This window comes from Ambystoma mexicanum, chromosome 5p (genome assembly GCF_040938575.1).
Source record: "Ambystoma mexicanum isolate Mex_15411 chromosome 5p, UKY_AmexF1_1, whole genome shotgun sequence".
Classification (NCBI taxonomy): Eukaryota; Metazoa; Chordata; class Amphibia; order Caudata; family Ambystomatidae; genus Ambystoma; species Ambystoma mexicanum.
In genome coordinates, this window is record NC_090930.1 from 1,309,184,820 (window position 1) to 1,309,207,381 (window position 22,562).

Here is a 22,562-nt window from a genome sequence, read left to right on the forward strand (position 1 = left end):
TCCTCATCGCTGCAGTGCTGTGCTGCAGTAGTTTTATTTGCAGGCTGACTTGATTATACTTGGATGAATACGAGTGTGGCTCGGTAAATGCTTGGATCAGTTGTTGCACTGTGCAAGTGTTAAGTATCTGGGAAGCTTGTGGTGAGGCAGGAACTTGGAAAAAGTCTTATCCTCTCCTGTGGCGCGTAGCATGACATTGTTGTGTATATATCAGTAGCCATTTTACTTTTTGCCTTCTGTATCCGTCTACTGTATTGTCATGACAGAGGATTATGTAATTCAGAATCCAGCGATGTGACGTTGCAGCGGGGATTTTTTAATTGAAATGTGTGATTTGCTTTAGGATGAGGGGAGAGGGCACCTGCCATGTTTTAATGTTGTGTATAGTTCCCTCGTGCTTCCACTCTACACCCACTGCTATGCCAGTCCATAGAGAAGAGTGCAGGGGATGAAATTGGGAAACGGGGTGGCCATACGCAAAACACAATTATAGATGGGTAGCCTTCAATGAAAGGGTGCACTTCAGCTCATGGTTTCCAGTGACATCATGGAAAACGTTCTTGGTGCCTAACAGATGTCGGTCGGAACCCCTTGTGTAATATTTCCCCATGGTTGATAGGCGGCCATCTCTATTTCTGTACAGAGTTTCCCCTCTTTGGTGTCAGTTGTGCTGAGTGCCTGTATCGCCCGCTCTGCTACTATGAACACCACGCGTAAAGAAGTGAGTACGGAATAAATAATCGCTTTCAAAATACCAAGATCATGCGATCGAGGTGCCCAATAGCGTGGCAGCGTATATAAAAAGGAGGTTGGATTGCACCTTGAACTAGGAATATGAGAGATAAGGATGGCTAGCCTCATTGATCAAGTGAATAACGAAGCACAGGCTTCTGGGATATCCGCAATGAGCATGCATGAGTAATATTTACATTTAATGAATATTCTAAAACAGGCTGAGAAGCCCTGACATAATAGTAATGCCCATAGACATCAATTACAGACCAGCAAATCAAACTGTGAAATCCGAATGGTGGGATCAATGTTATTTTAGGTGCAGATCTGTTCAATTATTCCTGAGAAAAAGTGGTGCACTAAAGAATTAGCAAAAACCTTTTTGTAACAATTACTGTACAATTGCTTGTTTTTTAAAGAGGTGCAAGAGGTGCATTGGTGCCCTTTCAGTTTGACTGGCTGGGAATTAGAATGGAGGTATGGAATGTGTACCATCATTTCTGTGTGAATAGTGCAGAGAGTTCCCTTGGAAGATGTGGTATCTGAGACAGATGGTGTATGATGACCCCAGATCAATGTATTTACTTCCATCATATTTAGAGTTCTTTTAATAAAGGGGCTATGAATCATGCCTTCATACCATTTAGCCTGTCCAAGCTAGACCTCTTTACTTGGAAATATATATACCTAGGTAAATTAGCTTTGGCTGCCTTTGCACTTTGGTGGAACAGGAACAATAACAATACCAGTGCACACTGTACGACAGAGACAGAGGATCTTGTCCAGTTTCTGATAGCCTGCCCCTCGCATAAGATATCAAAGAGGAGCGGATCGAGACTAATTATAACGTGCCCTATGCAGTCGATGCCTTAGCATTATGCAGCTTTACATATTCACAACCAGTGATAAATGGAGTGATCAAATATATTTTTGGCCACGGAAGTTAAGAAGTAGGAAGATGCAAGTATGCCACTAACGGAAAGAGGAAGAATGAGTGGGGGAAGGTAGAAAAGCAAGAAAAAAAGGGAAGATGACCAATCTTATCAGGACTTCTTTAAAGTTTCAATGCAATTAATGTTTTGAGTATCAGGATATATCTTCTCACTCTTATGGTATTAACAGACCAATTTGCACTTTGCAGGATTTTAAAACATTATTTTATGGATATTGACCATCTCTTCTGTGATTTTGAATTTGTGTGTTTTCTTGGCTTGTATGCAATTGTTTGCAACTATCTGAAATAACGTGTATTATTGATTGACTGATTGTATCAGGTTATGTATTTGTCTTTAATGGAATTATGACGGACCTGTTTTTATGAATACAATTTTTAAAGGAGGTATCTGCTTTACATTAATGTAACATATTATGGTGATCTGGATTGATTTTTAAATACTTTTAAATCTGCTTAACATCACAATTGCATAATAAATCGTGTCCATTGATGGATCTGAATTGAAAGCTTTATGTTAGTTGGATAGTTTTTAATGTATATCTAATTGTTGTGTTGTTGGATTGTTTTGTCTTTGTGTGGGTTTTATGGGCATTTGTTTGAAATAAACATGATGATAATGATGGTCATGATAATGATGGCATTACAATATGCCACAGAATTTGAGGTTGACTCATGATTTTTATTTTTAGTGCTCCTCCAGTTGTGGAAAAGGAATACAGAAAAGAGTAATAAAGTGTGCAGAAAAGTATGATTCTGGTAAATACAGAGAGCTTTCCCCAAAGAAATGTTCCCACCTGCAAAAACCCAACCTGGAGTTTGAGAAAGAATGCATTCTCACTGCTTGCCCCAAGCAACCGCTGTATGGAGCAACAAGCCACGCTCCGGGGAGCTGGTACGCTGCACCTTGGTCTCAGGTAAGCAATTCTTCTTGGTTTCATTTACATTTTTTGTTTAGCATAACCATGTTACTAAAACATTGCCAATGTACTGTTCGAGAATACATTTTATTATTTTGTCATTATTATTATGTGATTTGGTAATGCAACCATTTCCCACCTTACACATATATTAAACACATCATTCACTATACCAAATTTCATAATATTTAAAACAAACGTAAAATGAACAATTAGATCATCAATATCTTGATCAAGGCAATTTCATGAAACCATTTCCAAACTATTGGATTGTTAAACATCAGTTAATGTAAAAACATGTTAAAGGCAAGGGAACAACCCATCTAATAAATAAAACTATGGGCCATTAAAAGTTAATACATCTCTGTCTATAATTAATTCACATATATAGTTTCATCTCATCACTTTCTCACTAAATATCTATTCTCTAGCCCACTCCAGGCATGGGAACCAGCCACTTTGAGAATGGTAGTTTCTCCCGAATCTATGGAAGCCAAAATTGGTCTCTCTCTATATTGGGGACATCCATAACAAATTGTCCATACCCTTTCTTAGATACTAAAGCAAGAAGTGGGCAAGAAGATAATAAATGTCTTGCAGATTAAATCGCATAACGGCACAACCTACACATCGTCAGATTTTAGGGCACCCATCAAGCCATTGAAGGTGCATTGTAAATCGTCTTACCTTTGAGTTTTGAGTACTCGTGATATAACTAAACGGAAAATCGAAGGGGAAACGTTGTAGCGTATATTCCTTATATGATGATTATAATGTTAACTTGACTGCATGCTTTTAACTCACAGCATCTTCCTTTGGCTTTTAAGTGCAGTGCCCGCCCCCTAACTTCCCAAACAACCATGTTTGGACAGCGGCTTCCTCCCTCTCTGAATCTACACCTGACCCTGCCCCGCACATGTAGTTTCCGTTTTTAACCCTCTCTTCCCAATTGCGATCTTGTAACGAACATTTAATTTTTTTGTTTTAACGGCGTTTTTAGTTATTTTTCAGTTTTATTGTTACATATTTATTCACACATTCTTTTTTTATTTTTTGGTACACAATGCCAGGTTTGTTATACTATCTGGTTATGTCAGGTTACACTATATCATTTTCCATTATGGAATTCTTATTAAATGTCTAATGCCAAGTGCTTTGAAGCAGCCACAAGGTGGTACGCAGCACTTCCCAAAACACCAAAATAAATAATACACAGGAGCAGAACTCCTTTTATGAAAAAGCTCATAACTTACAAAGTAGACCTGCAGATTTAACTTGTTTAGCAGACTCTGCACCCCCTGTTTGGACATGTCTGCATGTTGTTCTCTATTAACAGGTCAAGGGAACTGCAGCCAATGTTGAGAAGTACATACGAGGCTGGAAAAAGCAGGTTAACTCCCAGAGGAGTCCTGCCTCACACACCACTATACCCATAAAGGTCATAGCAAGCCTCAAGAACTTTCTGTAAGCCTGGTCCAGAGGAGCATTGTTCAAAACCCACCCTCATTTAAACGTGTGCATATCTCCTCCCAGCTTTCCAGTCTACAGAACCTGGCCAATTCTGGTCATCCAGGTTCTAGGGGAATAAATAGAAGTGTGAGGTGAAAGGCTTTGCTGTCCTTTCAGCCTGGCACACAGTGGCATCCTTCCACAGTGGAAGGCTCACATGCGTAATGCTCATGTCCTTAAATATTTTGGCCAAAGGGACACACCCTGGTGCACTCGGTACACTGCAGTGGTGATTTGGCCCAGTGTACCTTTGTATTTATTTATTTGCATTTTTAAAGCGCACACACAGACCGCAGGCATCGAGGCGCTGTTACAGGAATTGTATTATTTTTTTTTTGGTTGCGTTTGTCTTAGTTGCGTATTTATAAAACGCTTAAACACCCGGAGGTTTCTAAGTGCGGACCCGGGGATCGAACCTGTGTTGCTTCATGCCGTCTTGCTTCCAATGCGCACACGTTGCCTCTGAGCTATCCTCCCGGGACATAAACCAATGGAAAATGTTGCCAACATTTTCTAAGGGAGTCACAAAAATAGCAATTTTAACTTTCTGACATTGTCTCTGCTGTTATTTATATGTGTATTTTATTGAGCTTTTGAAGAGCTTGACGGCAATGCTCTTTACAGAGTAGTCATAACGGTACAATAAATTCACATCAAAGGAGTATGAGTTAATTAGCTAAATGATAGAGTTTCAAACGAGATTGGACAAGTGGTTAAGAGGAAATAGAGCATGGAGACAGTGGCAGAAGGCAGTGGGAGCAAGGAGTGAAGATGAGCAGAAACGAGAAGAGGCAGTGATGAGGAGTGGGGTGCGGGAGGAGTAGATAAAAGAAAAAAGGACTGGGAACGGAGGACCCGAAGTGGAGACTAAGTTGAAACCAGAAAAGACAGATAGGGAGGGGCTAAATCATAAAGACACTTGAGAACAAGGGAGAGAACATTAAAAGGCAGGTGAAATTCAAAAGATAACCAACGCAGACAAAATAAGGCAGCAGAGATGGAATCCTCAAGGGACTCGGCTACATAGAGTGCAAATCGAAGAGTAGGAGATGGAACGAAGAGGGGCAAGTTGATCAACGGACAGACCAAGAAGGAGAGAAGAGCAATAAAATAAGGTGGAACTAAGGAGCTGAGTAGACTTGAAAGTGAGGAATTGGCGAGACTTGCAAATATTAATAGCGACAGGAACTGTGCCGGTGTGTAAATGTTCATGTTGTACATATTAAAGATGCGGGAATGGAACAATATTACAGCAAAAGAAACTTTTCATCTGGGTCATTATTCGGTCAAACATGGTACAAATACGTGTCTCAAAATCAATATGAAAAGAAAAAAACAAGAACACCCCCAAACTACCCCATTTAATTAATAGAATGCTGAAATAAATCTTATGAAAAATATTTGAATTTTTATTTAATTCGAAGGCACATTTGCATATTTTACATTGCCAGGTTTAATAAGCCCCTCCCTTCTAGCCCCTTTCACATACCCACTCATGAATAATATACTTTTGGTTTCAGTATTTATGCACTACAGTGCACGAGAGGACAACAAATGTCAGGAAAAATCCTCTTTCTTGGACCATGCGCATAATAACTTGGATTTCATTTCCTTGTTGTGAGAAGGCAAGAAACATGTATTTGCAAGACTTATTTTCTCACAAATACTTACTGGAGTGGAAAAGCACTGTGGGTAATGGGCTGAGGGACTTTTCACTTCTCAGCCATTTCCCCATGTGCAACATTAACCTCCCAGCCTTGTACCCTCAAGTGAAAGGTACTTCACAGGGCTGCTCTGTTTAATAGCTGAATGCACTGTTTCCCACTGCACCGAAGGTTCAGAGGTCTTGCATATTTTCGTGCTGATGTCTTTCTGGGATACACATATCCGAGAGTGGACCACGTGCAGGAAGGGCAACACCCTGCAAGCAAATAATGTCTCACATAAAACTAAAATCCACGTGTAAATGGCTCCTTGAAGGTCACCAGCGATTGACTGCTCAGTGTAACACATTCTGTCTCACAGCACTGCTCTTTTAAGTTCATTTGGAGGTCAATTGTATAGAGCCAGAACTGCCTGGAGGTGTAAAGGTACGCCGCCCATGTAAAGCTAGTTTATATACAGTGATTTCCATTATTCCAGGCACATTTTTCACTGAGCTCAAATTTGGCATGTATGTTTCCTTGTAATGGTCAAATTGGTATGGTGCCGAGGTTGAAGTGATCAGGAACTATCAGGAACTGTGTTCCAGTACCTTTATTGGTACACTTCTACCGCCAGATGTGTGCATGTTTGTGCACAACTGACAAAGCAGTGTGAAAAGATGTCAATGAATCTGAAAAATCATTGGCCATTCCTATAAATGCCATTCTTTGGAAGAGTTCAGGCAATTAAAATTAGGGCAGAACAGAGTATAACAATGGGCCTCATTATAATGTTGGCAGACACGGTATGAACGATGCTGGTAAGGCACCGGCACCGTTCATACCGTGCCGCCGAATTCCGAGTTCTGCTCGCGGGTGTCTGACAGCCCGCCAGGGCCTGACAGGTCTGACCTGGTGGGCTGTGCGGCACCCGCGAGCATAACTCGTAATTGCAATGGCACCGTTATCAACAGTGCCGGTGCAACCATGCACCCCACCCCCATTCTGCCCTATGGGGTAGAATGGGGATCGGGAGCCCGGAAATACCGCCACCCGCGAATGGGCAATTACCGGCCCATTCAACTCATAATAGGCCGGTTATTGCCCAATTGCAGGTGGCGATGCCAGTAGCGAGTTTGGCGGTAGACGTGCCTGTAAAACAGGCACGGCTACCGCCAAACTCACGATGAGGCCCAATGTGTTTATTCCAAATATATATGTTTTGATTAATAGTGCAAAACTCTCCACATATAAAGACAGCTTGCCATTTGTAATAATAATCAATGGCAAGAAAAATACACAGCGCGTAAGCCTCTACCCACCTGTAACTCTCTTCTCTATTTCCATGTAGCATGACCGCATATAGTGAAATAATAGGAAAATCAAAAGGTAAAAGTCAAGAAGTCCCATGGCCCTTAATCTAGTCGGGCTAGTAAAGCCTTTATTTTGAGCCTTTACATCTTCCAGCAATCGGCCCCAAATAGTGACGAGGTCTGTAAGGAGGTCCAGCAAAATAAAGGTTACTTTCTTACAAATTAGAATTTCCCACACCCTAGTAATCCATGCACGAATGTCAGGCACTTGTTGAGACTGTTGATGAAAGGCTATCAATATTCCTGCTATCAGAAATGATTAGGTGGGACCATTCCCTCCCAGAGGTCACTCCAGGGAAGCAGAGTTCACGTGTTCTCAATAAAGTAAGCCATGTCATATGACTTACCACTCCCACCCAAGCACCACAAAACTTAAGACAGGACCACCATATATGTAGCTAAATTCCTGATCCACCACAAGGCCATGGGTTCATCGTTGAGAAGTGTTCTGGGCCATCCATAGTGAGTTATCATGTGTTTGTAAGGTTGCACAGCAAAGTATTACACTTGTTTACGAATCGGGGAAGGATTTTGTAAGTGTGTCTATATCATTAAGCATGTGGACCAGTGAGATAAATAGGCAGTTTGTTAGGGCATTTGTTCTAATAGTTTTTTTAATCTTTATTTTATTTTGGGGTATTTATTGAGCTCAAAACTAGCTACAGGAAGCAATGGTGAGCTAAACATGCATAGTGGCTACAGGCCTACGTGAAATGCTGGCAAGGGAACAATCCTTTCCACATAGAATTCCTCATACCATGTATGTATCACGAAATAGTTAAACGTTAAAGTTAGTGGGGAACATGCACCAGGGCTGAAGGGGGCATGGGGTGGCCTGTAAAGGGTAGTTGTCAGGAGGGGTACAGTGCTGGATGGGTTCATAAGATGCATTCTGGGGTTTGAAGAAGATCTCCCTTGAAAGGAGGGTGCTGGTGTATTTTCTGGATTGCAATACCACAGTTATGCCAACCTCCCACTATCCCTACCGCCCTATTAGATCTTACCTCAGATCAAATGCCTTCAGATATGCCAAACAGTAAAGGTCTTAACAGTGCAAAGCATATTATCATTCTTTTAGTTCTCGATTTGTAGGGCACCAGCGCTGCCATTATGCTGCATCAGAGCCTTCGTGAAGGAGGAAGAGGCGTGTGAGGTCAGACAAAGGTTTGATGACAGATATTTTAGGCGGAACCAAGCCTAAATGCTCTTAGGAAGAGTCCTTTATATTGTATGATGTAGCTTTACATAAGCTGTTCACACAAACAAATGCATACACAGACTGTGAATGAATTAAAACACAGAGTATAATAGATTAAAACACATACAATTTGATTTTTAGAAAAGAAAACACACTAATATAACAAACACTTTTCATCTAAGAATAAAGAGTTAAAAGATGCATAGAAGCAATAGAAAGTGCAGTACTAGGATCACATAACACACGTTGCCATAAAACAAGTGTCCGACACTTATTGAACAATTGATTACGCAAGTGTACCAGATTTTCACACCTAACAAATAGAGGTTGTAAAGTTTCCACCTCAATATTACAAAGGCGACATAGGGCCTCATTACGAGAATGGAGGTAGCCATGAAGCTTTTGGCTCCATGGCTGCCTCCGTTCCGTGCTCCATTACCGGGTTCCTGCAATGTGGACTTACCGGGTTACTCTGACATAGGAGGACCCGGTAATTCCTCCTTGCAGGAACCCATCCCCATTCCCATTTGAGCCCACATAGGGCGAGGGGAGGGAGGTAATATCGGGGTAGATTACATCTGGCCCGTTATTGCCTCCCTCTGGGACCTGGAAAGCACGCCCGGTTTTACCAGGCGTGCAATCCGGGTCCCGCGATGGGAAGCTTGTAACCGGCCCCCTTCATTCCGGGAGCGCCAGCCTTATAATGAGGCCCATAACCTTATAGGTTTCGGAATTTTTAGTCTGGCACCGATAATGCCCTGTCTCAGGACTAAATTCAATTTTAATCTCAACATATTTCGCCATTTTTTAGAAGAGTGCTGCAATGAAAATATTTTGTAATACATTAAACCATTATATGTCATAGATAAAATCATTTAAAAGTTTGGATGTGGTTAGCAAGTACCTATTGGTAGTCCAATCGTGGAGAAACAACTTTTTCTTGACACAAAGTGGGCAGTTGGATAGTTCCTCTTTAGATGATCCAATTTTGCCTAGTAAACTCGTGCACCCTTCACCTCATGTGAATAAGGTTGAACTAGAATTTGGATTCATAACATCTTCAAGAAGAGTAAATAAAGAGCCTTCTAGGGGGACCAAGAAGCTGCAATATAATTGCAGTCAATTGAGGGATAGAAGACCCAACATGTTGTGAATAGCAGTCCTTGCGGTAGGCACAAGAACTGTCTCCAAATTCTGGCTTCGATCTTTGCCAAATCCTTCTTATCTAAAACGGTTTCAGCACCATAGATGAGCTTAGGTACAACTTTCTGCTGGTAATATAATAAAGCTGATTATAAAGTAAATTTACCAAATCTTGTATCCAGTTGGCACAACTGAGTAATAGCGGATGAAATTGATGGGGCAAATGACTGAGTTAAGACCTGTTTTTCTGATCTGGAGGTTATAGACACCCGCAGATATTTGAATGTATCCATCTTTTCTAGTTTACAACCTGGCAAGAACCATTGGAAGCCCCATATTGTTTGGGGTTCATCACTAGAATTTTGGATTCCTCTACATTGAGTGCCAGGTCTAGATTTTTACATTTATGAGGTAATAACTGCATTGAAGGGCCGGAGGTAAAGGACTTAGCCTTATGTATGAAGAGTTCTGCCGCTAACATTATTTAGCATGTCAAGCTATATGCCTGATTTGGGCTGTCTGGCTGTAGGCTTCTGATAGGGTGGTAAGGATGCAGCAAGCTAAGACGGCATGCAGGATCTTATGCAAATAGCATTGGTTTTAATGTCAACTACCTGTTTGTCAGGAAGCCAGTGGAAGAATCTCAGTGTGGTGGCATTGTGATCAGTCATCTCTTGACCATGCATGAGTCTATGAGCCCATTTTACAAACGTGTTTAAAATGGCACAATCTTATATGTGTTGTTATGGGCTCGTTGAAGTTTTATCATGGACTCCAATGCAGTATAAAGACTATTGAGAATCACAGCAAGATGCTTGAGATCTGTTGAGGCAGCAGAAAAGGTAGGAGGGCTCAGCGAGGGTGCAAAGAAAACATTTCAAGTGACATTATTTACCTTTGATCGAATTACATATCTGACTCTGACATCTAGGCTGCTAGCAGTGCTTGATGGAAGAGGATGGGGATCAGTACAACTGAAGTAATAAGGGGGTATTGGCACCCCGATGAAATCTTTACTCTTTGGAACCAGTAACCGCAGACATTGGTAAACCTGAGTGAGTCAGCCCAGGACTATTTGACAGTTATTAGATATCCTGATATGGATCTGTGTTTTCGGCATACATATGAACGCAGACCTTCTGGCTGTCAAGTATGGAAGGGAGAATATGATTTATACATTAAATAGGGTTATTGAGATTAGAGATCCTTGGGGCACATACCGGAGGTGACTGCAAAGGAAAACAGGATCAGGATTTGATTTGATTTGATTTGACTTGTTGCTTTTGGTTGGTCAGGAAATCACTGTGAGTATGTACATTATTTCCAATTCCACAAGACCTACAAGCCAAGGAACCAGAGTGCTCTGCTCCATCGTAATCACAAATATCATGTGTCTGATGTTCACAAGGTTCCCTTCTCTTGCTCAACATTACTTAATCCAGATTCGTATTTGCTAGATTTGTTATTGTAAAGAGTCCTGCAGTAGCCATGGTCTCTAGGATTTACAGTATGCAAAGCAGTCCAGATATTCGTCTAAAATTCGTTGTGTTCATTAGCTGAATTCTAATTTAATTCTTACAATTTTACAGGGCCTTTCCAAAGAACTAGTCCATTTCAATTGCATACTCTTACAGAGCGACTGTTCCCACTGTGTAGGGTCACATAGCATCGACTGTCAGGTGCTCCTCATTAAAGGACCCAATAATCTCTGAAGCCAAGCAGTTTCAGGAGCGGGCATTTCCCTCTGTTCCTTGCATAACTCTGTTAAACACAACTCTGCTGCTCCCTTTACTCCTATTGTCTGCTTTGAATTCTCCTTTGGGCTCCGATCTGTGCACACAAGGCACAAAAAGCACCACACTGAGAAGGGTGAAGCCGTGGGTGTTTGAGTCTGTAAGTGTCCCTGCCATTCAATCCTAAAATTTAGCAGCTGCATCGGGCGGAACAAAACAGAGCAGCTGAGACTTATATACTCAAGCAAGCCCTATGAAATTCTGAGGGGATGTGGGCAACTGTGAGACATAATCCTTCTCTTGAACTTTTCAAGTCTATTGCCTCTGGAGACGTAAATATGTGATGAGAGGTTAAAGGCCCTAGAGCTACTAGACCGTAATAACTTCCTATTTTGGAAAATGAAGCTAAGCAGGGATGTGTCTGATGGTTTCAGGCTTAAGGTTCTCCTTGCTACTGTAACTCTACCTTTTTTAAGCATGGCAGGCAGGTTTTTAATGCTCTTCTTTTTTATATCTAGTAATTTGTAAAATATTTTAGGACTTTTTTAAGCTCTTAAACTCAAACAAATCCAATGAAGTATCAAGCTCAAAACACTTTAAACACCTTATGTACTGTATGAGTACCATTGTTGACCGATTTATAGGTCCTGGGACTGTTACAAAACATCAAACTAATTAGTATTAAATAATGTGCTAATTGTCCATCGGCTAAGAAGGTAAGTCTTTGAATGGATCGTTGGCTATTTTGACATTTACTTGCCCTAACACAGTGTTGTTGCAGCAACTTTGGCTGGTGGCAGAGGCGGGGTGTCAGACTCTGGTCATCTGTGAACCACTCAAGGGTTCTCTGCTACAGCTGTGGCCATGAGGGTCTCAGAAGGAACACTATGGAATTGTGTTGGAACTGTGTTGGGCTTTGTTGTTATTCTTAATCTCACTTCTTAGTTTTGTTTGTGTTTTGATTTTATACCCCACTGGGTGCAATGTCTAAATGGAAAGTGACCTCACACATCTCATCAAGTGTAAGTAGGAACACCAGATTAGAGCCTGCACACACTCTGTTACCTTTCAAACCTCTCAAAATCCAACATCAATGTGACAAATTCCTTTCTGAAATGGAGCTTCCAGAAAATCAGGAAGGTGGTCAATTATAGACAAAAAATGCACATTGACGAACCCACACAAAGTAGGGTTAATTTGGGTGATTGGTTGGCTTCCTAAAAAGCAACTGTGAGTAAACCGAACATCTCCCCTTGTTCCTGGGTGGACCAATTTGTGATTGAGTCTTATGTCACTCTAGAATCTAGATCATCAAATTAGAAATATGGCCACTAAACAAATCTGGAGCCTCTCTAGAAACATGAGTATAAAATCTGAAACTATCTAGGAGTGGATGGGGCCCCTCACAGATAATATGTCATTCTTGGAGACCACAGAAGAGATGCTCACAATGCTTTTGGATACCTTGGATTCCTTGGAGGAAGCAACACACATCCTTGCTCCATGAAAATCTAGGAAAGTGATTAGTAATATTCAGAATATTTGGTTTACTGAAGAATTGGAAATATTGCTATTACAGGAAAGCATCACAGGCTGAGCAAGATAAACTTAGATATTTAGCATTCACTGATTGATGAGGCTCAGTATGAGTCCAAGGACATGTTTTAAATTCTCAAAGAATTTGAGAAACCAAATATCACACAGGAAGAAATTATAGGGCAGAATGGGGGTGGGGAGCATGGTTGCACCGGCACCGTTTATAACGGTGCCGGTGCAATCATGAGTTCTGCTTGCGGGTGCCGGTATGCAGACCAGGCGTGCAGTCTGGCACCGGCGAGCAGAACTCGTAGTGTGGTGGAGAGGTAAGAACGGAGCCGGTAGCACTACTGGCGCCGTTTTTGCCTTTCCGCCACACTCATAATGAGGCCGAATATCTTTACGATGCCACTATTCCAATTGCTGGAGGAGAACAAGATCTGTTTCTCAAATTACGTAGACGATACCCAGTGCCTTATTGTATTAACCGGGGATTATCAGGAAGAGGTTAGAGTGGTGAACAAGACCTATAACCTCATCCATGACTGGATGTGGACAAATGGGTTGGCTCTCAACCATGATAAAACTGAACTTATGGTTTAGGTTCTAGCCCTAGACTGACAAATCTCAGCACAGAATATCAAAGCTTCCAAATTGGTGATTGTGAAATTATGACTAGGGACAAAATAAAGACATTGGGGGTAATTTTTAACTAAACATTGTCTATGAAGGCCCAGGTGAGTAGTGGTGTCTCCTCTTCTGCCTATTACATTAGCCTCCTGCATCATATCCGTCCATGTCTGTCCCAAAAAAGTTGCAAAACTATGGCCAGAGCTATTATATGCCCGAAGAATGATTACTGCAGTCTTGTTGGTGGGGATTGGGAGGAGTGAGATGGTAGATTGCGGTGGCATAGAATAGTACAGTCAGAGATATTTTTGGATTAAAAAAGTTTGATCATGTCTCTGGTGCTAGGATATAACTTCACTGGCTACTGATAGAGGATAGAATCGAGTTTTGCCTACTATCACTTTTAAATGCCTAGCAGTACAATATCCAGCCTATGCGGCAGATAGTCTGAATAAGAAGAGAGAAAATAATGCACTCAGATCTAATGACCTCAAATTATTAGAGGTTCCTAGATCCAACTTGACATTGGTCAAAAGAAGTGGATTCTGGGTGGCTGCACCTCCGAGCTGGAATGCCATGTCCATGGATCTTCAGAAGTTGTGAGTCACTGGAAAGCTTACAATTTAATTTATTAGCTCAGACAGTTACTCGTAGGTCTGATTGTATTGTCTGTAGCCATCTTTGTTGGGACTCTAGTTTCGGTCACCCATGTGCCTCTGGGCCTTTTTTGGCAGCGCCTGAATAAATTAATTAAAGTAAAGAATGATATCATGCCCATGGGCATAAAAAAGCCTTTGACGCATTTGTAAATCTCTGCAACTTGAAACGGCTCATAATCAATGACCTCACTATAACTCTGGTGGTAGCCATGCCCTTACTAAGGGCACGGCTGCTGCCGGAGTTGTTTTTTTTCCGGCACCCACGAATGGGCAGTAACCGGGTCATGCTGAGTTTGGCGGACCCGGTAATTGCCTATTCACGGGTGCCGTTATGGCCGGCCTCCCGATCCCCATTCTGCCCCACAGGGCAGCATGGGGTTGGGGAGCATGGTTGCACCAGCACTGTTTATAACGGTGCTGGTGCAGTCATGAGTTCTGCTCGCGGGTGCCGGTATGCACGCCTCGTCAGACCAGGCGTGCAGTCTGGCACCGGCAAGCAGAACTCGTAGTGTGGTGGAGAGGTAACAACGGCGCCGGTAGCACTACCGGCGCCATTGTTGCCTTTCCGCCACACTCATAATGAGACCCAGTGTGTCTAAATAAAGATCATGGTATGCAGTAACAGAAAACTGCCAAGTGTGTTTCTGGAGCTTAACAGAGTTTCAATAGAACATTTTACCCATTTTGACTAATTGGGCATTCTCCTCAATTAGAAGAGTATTTGGTCCTCTCAGTTTGCAAAAATTAATTACTCTGAAATCTGGGGCTACAAGCAAACCTGTTATTTCTCAACCATTGAAAATAAATAATTGAAAAGCCTGTTGGGCTTACCCCACGGCACCCCAAATGTAGATATAAGAATGGAACTTGGCCAGAGGTCAATTGAGTATGCTATTCAATTGAATCCTGTTATACTATGGATCAAACATTTGGCTTACCCAGAGCTAAGGATTTACGAACAAGCAATGATCAAAATATTAAGGGTTATCACCTCCAAAACATGGCCCTGGTTTGTCCATGTGCTGGGCACACTGAACTACATCTCCCACGGTTAACTGTCGGAAGGCCCGGGCCTGAGTTATTTAATTTCTAAGAGTTCCTTGGTTGCAGTCAAACATATCTTCTGGGACTGGGCCTTGGTGGGCGCCCTTTCTAGTTCAACTGGTCGACGGATCATGGATAGCTATTTTGATGTTAAATCATTTCTGGGCTTGAAAGTTCCCTGAGTCGGATCGATTCCACACTAGAAAGTAACATGTTTTTGGAACTTAAGATTGGTGTCCTACCCTAGAGACTAAATGTACATTCTGCGTCATCACAAGGTATGATATCATGCCCCCCTTATAGCTACAATAAAGAGTTTATATTTCTTTGCCCTTGCTTGAAGAATCCCAGACCTAAATGGCTGATTCCACTCCTTAGCCGTAACAATATAACTACTTTTATAGGCACCCTCACGTTTGGCTCAACTGGAAAAGGTTGTGTGTACTCTGTTTCAAGTATTTTAATTAGTGCCTGGCGTATGAGGAAGGACTGTTTACAACAACCTGCATGCATGTGTTGAATAACAGTATCAGTTTATGAATAGAAGGTACATTTCCGTCATTCTTTTTGTTTGTTTGTTATTTGGTTAACTTTGTATTAACCTTTAACATAACACGTTTTAAAAGAGAGTCAATCAAGACAAATCTTTGTCAATACAAAAAGTAAAAGAAATACAATATATAACAATAAGAACAATATATAAAACTTCCTTTTCAAATTTCATAACAGAAAGAGGACTGACTTTGAGCACGATGAAAAGTTCACCTATTTAAAAAAAATAATAGTTCTTAACAAAACATCTCTTAATATGCGCAGGTAAAAAGATCACTGATCATTTAAGCATGGCAGTCCAAAATGAAGTACGTCAAAGTTTCTATTTGACCTTGCATGTTACAAAATCTACACAACCTGTAGGCATGCTGTACATTTTCTCTGGTGCCCAAAATGTCTCTGTTTGGGAGAAGGTTTAGCCTTTTTCATTCAATACGTTGATCTAAATGTTGGTGTTCTATTCTCTTTCTTGGTTTTTAATTGTCGTGCTAAGCTCATGGGTATGTCTTTACCGATGACATTTCCTTTTCTTACACATCTTTGTTTTCCATGGCTTTATTGCCATATCTAACCAAATTCCTGAGAAACATGACCTATGTCCATTAGTGTGTATTGCCATTTCATAAATGTAACAGTGCAAGAACGATATACAAGGAGCTACATGAACAAACCATAATCAGTGTACAAAAGAAATATTTATAGTAGCAACTCAAATGGAGATCCCTTAAATGTCACTTATCTTATGGGAATCCCTAACAGACTCGATCACAATTATGCTTTGCACCGTCCTTCTGAGTCATGTTCGTCAAAGTGTAAAGTCCATGGATGGGATCGGCCCCATTTGCTTTTTGTGCAAAAGGTCCATTCTGTGCAATTTCCCTCTTTTCCACCTCGTAGTGATAATGTACAAGTAAAATAAAAGAGAAATGACCTTTGCTCTTCACTTTTCCACTATGTTTTGTAAAGGTGTAAATGCGTCCTGCAATTAACGATTCAGGGCGGTTTTTACAATGTATTCCCATGATATCTGCCTGCATTTACCAGGTGGTAATTTCAGTTGGATTCCACAGGAATTCATTGATATTTAACCAGCATAAATATTCATTATAGATTAAAAACCAAACTGCTTTGACATGGGGAACTTGAAGAGGAGGCAGATGTGTTACCTCTGCTCTGCTCTCTAACTCCGCCTGCTAGAACATCTTCCAGATCAGTAATAACGGTGCTAAAAGGGTACTGCCACTTGTATTTCCTTTGTTTACCAATCCACGGGACTTAGGAAAAGGACTCCCTTGACCACATGTATGAACACTTACACACAGTACTGTGTTTCAATCATTCTATCACAGGCTCCCATCAGTATGGCAGCCATTGGAAACAATGGATTGTTTGGTGAGTTGCCAAACTCTCCATCTTAATATGTGGGGGAAGCAAGACTCCAGGCACTGGGCTGGTATGTCCTCTATCCAATATACTTCCTAGAAGAAGGGATCCTGCTGGCTTGCTTTCCTCCAGAGACACAGTAAATCCGCCCTGGAGGACACCCATCAGACCCTGAAATCAGAGGAATCAGTTTATCAGAAGACGTTGCCAACAATCCTAGCTGCTCCGGCTGGAGTTTTCCAGAATGCCTTTCCAAGAATCGTAGTGGCTTCTAAAGACTCCACTTGCCAGAGTGCAGTACCAGGCGTGATATTGTCTCCTGGATTGGACCAGAAAAGGTGCTGTAAGTAAAGTGACTCTGACTGTGAACCCGCAGAGTTTATGGAACCCGATAGAAGAATGCGTCCACCTTACCGAAGGTTTCTTGAATCAAGCAGCTGTCCGAACATCTAGGGACACTCACACATGCAGTCACTCAGATTCCTGCAGAAGTAAGAGACAGCGGAACACTGCTGAGTTGCTCCCAGAAATAGAACTGGATCCAAGATAGTGCTGCACACAGCAGACACTTTTCAAACCTCGCTTCCCCACGTCATTCCTCAGATACACTATCAGGTAATTAACCAATACATGCAGACAACTGTTATTTACATGATGAATGTAATTAGGAGTCCCGGAGAGATTAATCAGTCACCAAACAGAATTGAAATAAGAAAGGGGAATAAACTATCAGATCAGTGGTGGAGCCAGGAGGGGGGCAGGAAAGGGGTACCCCCGGCTACCACCTGGTGCCCAGTACACCCCCCAGCCTCCCACTGGCACCCTTTTATCAGCCCCCCCGGCACCAAAAGCTGCCTTTGCCACTGTATCAGATGACACATCAGGGAATCCTCCTCAACCTCGATTGTATAAAAGGGGTTGGCAAAGAGCAGTTTAGAGTGGAGTGAGCAGAAATGCTTGACAGAACTCCCTTCATATAAGCAGAGTATACAGGGGAGAAGAAAATTAGAAGGCAACTGCATGTAGAAAGTCAGAATGGTGGAGAAACCTTGAGGGAAACACTACCTGGAAGATGGTGGTCCAACCCATGAAGAGTTAGAGGATGAGATTGGAAGTTGCAAGACAATGGAAGTCCTAGAGAGGCAGACTTCCAAGAGAGACCTAAACACCTCCCAGAAGCCTGGTGTATTGATAAGCCACACTCCAAGGTTACCAATCAGCAACCCCTGTGAAATAGGAAGAAAGAAAACGTACCTGTGGCAGGAGAATGGCAGAATATCAACTGCCTGAAGAAAGGGTCACTGACTGCGATGAGGAGAAATATCCATTGACGTGGTGTAAATCCTGACAAAGCGTACATCTTTGAGCTTCCTGTTGTGAACCTGGAAGGGTCTAAGATCCAGGAGGGCACAGTTGTGAATCCTGAGTGAACCTAAGTTTGCGGAGGGACCGGCAAATAATCCTGAGTGAATGTCAGGTCCAGGAGGGAACTGTTGTGGATCCTGACTGAAACTAAGAATCAAGAAGGACGTGTTGTGACTCTTCAGCAAACCCAGAGTCCATTAGTGACCTGATGAAAATCCTGAGACTGATTAAGACCCAAAAATAAACAGCTGTAATAACTGGGCAACCCATTGTCGAGGCAAGGCCTCCCAAGGATCCCGAAAACTGAAGGGCAAGAAGAAATCCACTGGTTCAGATTATCAAGGCCAAGAAGGCCTGCAAGAGAAAGCTGTGAAAGACCTTGGAAAGGCCCTGAATACAAGTTGAAAGTTAACGGGAGAGGCAGACTGTAACTTCTGAAGGAGCCTACCCAGATAGTCCTGTTTGTTTTTTGTAAACAGCTTAAGGATGGATAGTCAAGAATATTATTTGAGAACCCCTTAGCATGCCGCACCTTGGAACTTTGTGTTAATAGTTCAGGGTACCCCGGTGGCTAAACGACTTGTTAAGATTACGTTTGAGACTTTTCTGTTGGACATATCCTTTGCAAACATTTTCAGAGACTAGGGTGTGCCAAGAGGGGCAAAGACTTGTGAGAATTTGTTTGGACTTTATGATTTAGGAGTGTAACATAGTAAGACGATACACTGATTGAAATCCACTTTTTGCTTACCTCTCCTTTACACTGTTTTGCTTAAGAAAGACCTAATTTGTTCTAGAGAAATCCCTTAGCTCATACATGTGTTTGATCCAACATTTCCTTAAGAACTTGCCAATAAAGGTCAATTGGTGCAAACAACACAAAACGTCTGCCAGGTGTGTCTTTACTAGCTTGCTACAACTGTTCATGGCTCTCGTGTGCATTGCTTCTTGCAGGTAAAAAAGGTTGTATATAAATGATAGAAATAGTCATAATTCTGTAAGTGCCTTTCTACTGGTTTTTTACCTACATCTCTATGACTCTTATTTGATATAGCCTGTGCAAATGAATCACTAGAATATAAAATAACTCTTCCTTATTACATTCTTGGTATTGGTCTGGAAGAAATCTGCTACACTATCAACATATATTGCCACAAAACATAGACCTATTCTAGTGTTCTCTATCAAATAGGAATTTCCTTTGATTTGTGTTTGGGCCATAGACTCTCTGGAAGTTCATGTCTAACTGCATCCCTCAGTGTTACATACTTGAACAATCCATATACCTGTATTCAATCAGTGGAGAACAAACCGGCATTAATGGTTCATCATATTTTAGTATACGCTAATGGATGTAGGATAATGGTCTGTTGCTCATGGATTTTTTAAATGTATGACTATGTCAAATATAATGGCAACTCGAGTCTCGAAACAAAATGAGCCCACTTACATTGCGTGCTCTATAGATTCTAATCATTGTTTGAATTAATTTCATTTTGATTCATTCTTTATGTGAAACTAAGATTAAAATAATGTAACAAGATGTTATTAATATGTTCTTGCCAGAATAATGTTTTCGTTTTAGACTACATTGCTGTCTCTTGATTCAAGTGAGTTTAAGGGTTTATTCCTCTTTCTCTTATTACCTTACCATTATGGTTGGGCCACGGTGTCTGTATCGTGCTACCTTCTTCCCAAAATAAGCATCTGGTGATAAATACATGGTGAATGGAAAGGGTCAGGGAAAAAACCTCCAAGTCAACAACCTGGATGAGGTGAGCCCAGGGTAGCAGCCTCCTACCAACTGGGGGAGTCAGACAAGGGAAGTTGTCTCTGTATACTAGCCTCCACAGGGACATCTAAGCTTGTTGGGAGGCCCAATGAAGGCCCCTCGTGGTAGCCTCCCCAGTGAGACGTCACCTCTGTCAACTCAAGGAAACATCCTCAGGAAAATAGGTGGAAAGAAAATCCAACAATAGCCTGTTTTATATTGAAGACTTTGACACATCGTGCACTATAGAATCGTTCCTACATGTTGATATTATGGACGATTAAGTGTTTAAGAATGTGGGTGTCTTGTAGACTCCATATAATGGCGTGGGTGCTTTCTGGGAGTCCTTTGTCCATCTGAAAGAGTCTGCTGTTGGCTCTCTGCATGCTCAATGGTCTTTCTGAAGAGCACGCCTTTAAAAAGTGTTTCTCTGTTTGAAGAGTGATGGCTCATTATTTATTTAGATTTCAGATTTTAGGGATAAAAGAAATGACCTGAAAGATCATCTTTATGAACTGTTTTTTTTATGATTGATAATTTGCGTTCTCTTTGTTATTGTTTTCATCTGGTGGAGCACTTCAATTCCTGTCGGCAATGATCATGCCATAAAAAAGGTTAAAAATGAAAAAGAAACACATTTATAAGCTAGAAAGTGATTGTAATCTGACAGATAGTTTATTTACGACCCAAGACTGTGCAGTTAGGCCAATAGTGTAAAATGCAAAATGTCTACCATTAAGGTAAAATGGCGAGCTATTGAAAACATGATTGTGACACATTTTCTTCTGTTGCTTTCCTAGTGTACGGTCAGCTGTGGTGGTGGTGTTCAGACGCGTACAGCGCAGTGCCTCAACAATGGAAGGCCAGCTACAGGCTGCCCGCAGCATAAAAAACCGGGAACATCACAAGCTTGCAACACAAACTTCTGTCCCCCACCCGAAAAGAAAGGTAACCACCTTTTTCTGCATTATGTATGGATGGTACAACTCACTACTATAAAAGAATGGGCTATAAGGAATCTTTCCTTTTGCATTCTACTGTGCAAGTTCCCTAGAAATCTTTACAAGTCCTAATGGGCCTAATTTGCTGAGGAAGCCCCTGCCTGTCGTTCAAATACCTATACCACTTAATCATTCTCGAGTCCCTAGCACAGTCAGACAGCACACTTTGCAACAAATGCACAGTTCGTTCATACAGCTCTTGCATTGCCACATCAGTGGTTGTTTACACATTCTCAACCATGCAGCCAATCCTGAACAGAAATATGCCCCACCTATGTTTATGTGTGAACTTTCTAGTTTAGACCACATATAAAATATATCAACCAACTATTTCCCTAGCCCAATCTTAAAACCGCTGGCAGTCCCTCGTTGCTGCTGCGCAGAAGATTATCACTTTTGAGATTTGTAAATGTTTGTATAAAGCCTGTTGCACTTCATTAATTTTAGGATGTGAACTTTAACGGTGCATGCTCACCTCCAGACCATGAGTATTAAAATATATTGATTCTGATGATTGGTCATCCAAAGGCTGGTGTAGGCCCTACATGATAGCCTGCCATACCAACTCTTCGAGGCTCATTTTACTTCCAAAGAAAATGTAGTCCAGATCCAGTTGCCTTTTATGTTGGATGAGGTGTTCTTTCAGGTGACCAAAGTCTGCTGTCTGGGCATTATGTGCACTTGTGTATAAGCGCGTTATAAATGCCATATCATATCATATCATATGTTTAACTCTGTGCTTACCTTCTCAAATGAAGTGGTGGTCAAAAATGTGAACTTTTGTCTGAACTCTCTCAGGAAGGTACTCCTTTTATTAAACTCTGACAACCATATAGAATGTGGGAGGTAGTTAATCCTGTAAAGGCTAGACTAGCCAAAATGATCATACTAAATCATTCTAAATTAAAATAAAACATAAAAGAAGGACATTGGGTGCGATTGGTGCAGTTTTTTCTCAACACCCTGGTGACCATTTATGATCACAAGAAAATCAACAAATGTTGAGGAAATACGTTAATCCTTTGCTTTTTTAGTAGTCGCTCATCTGCAAATGATAAAACAATAATGATCCACCAACCTTCTGAAGAGTGAACATAACTTTATTGGGCAAATCCAAATGCCACCTTGTTTTAATACTGTACCAGCATACACCATAACATAATTAAGAATCGTCATAATAATGGTCACCAGAAGGTATCTAAAGCTATCTTCAGGACCAAAAATGAACAAACCAACTCCACTGATTAGTATCCACATACATTTGTGAACACGTGTCCTGAAGACTCAATCAAAATATATGCTGCAGTTTGCAACACTATTTAATGGAGGATGAATAAATAGCACAAAACCCTAAATGAAGCCAGACATTCATTGAAAAATAAGGTCATGTAAGATGGCTATTGCCTTTTAATTTGAAG

The 22,562-nt window shown here is 41.3% G+C and overlaps 1 protein-coding gene across 1 annotated transcript in view; it reads left to right on the plus strand.

The window, feature by feature from the left end:
• Positions 1-22,562, plus strand: part of ADAMTS16 (ADAM metallopeptidase with thrombospondin type 1 motif 16) — a 631,464-nt gene that overhangs the window by 602,860 nt on the left and 6,042 nt on the right. The window contains exons 21-22 of the mRNA XM_069613712.1: positions 2,377-2,601; positions 20,944-21,091. Coding sequence (XP_069469813.1) covers positions 2,377-2,601; positions 20,944-21,091 — 373 coding nt within the window. The remainder of the gene's footprint in view (positions 1-2,376; positions 2,602-20,943; positions 21,092-22,562) is intronic.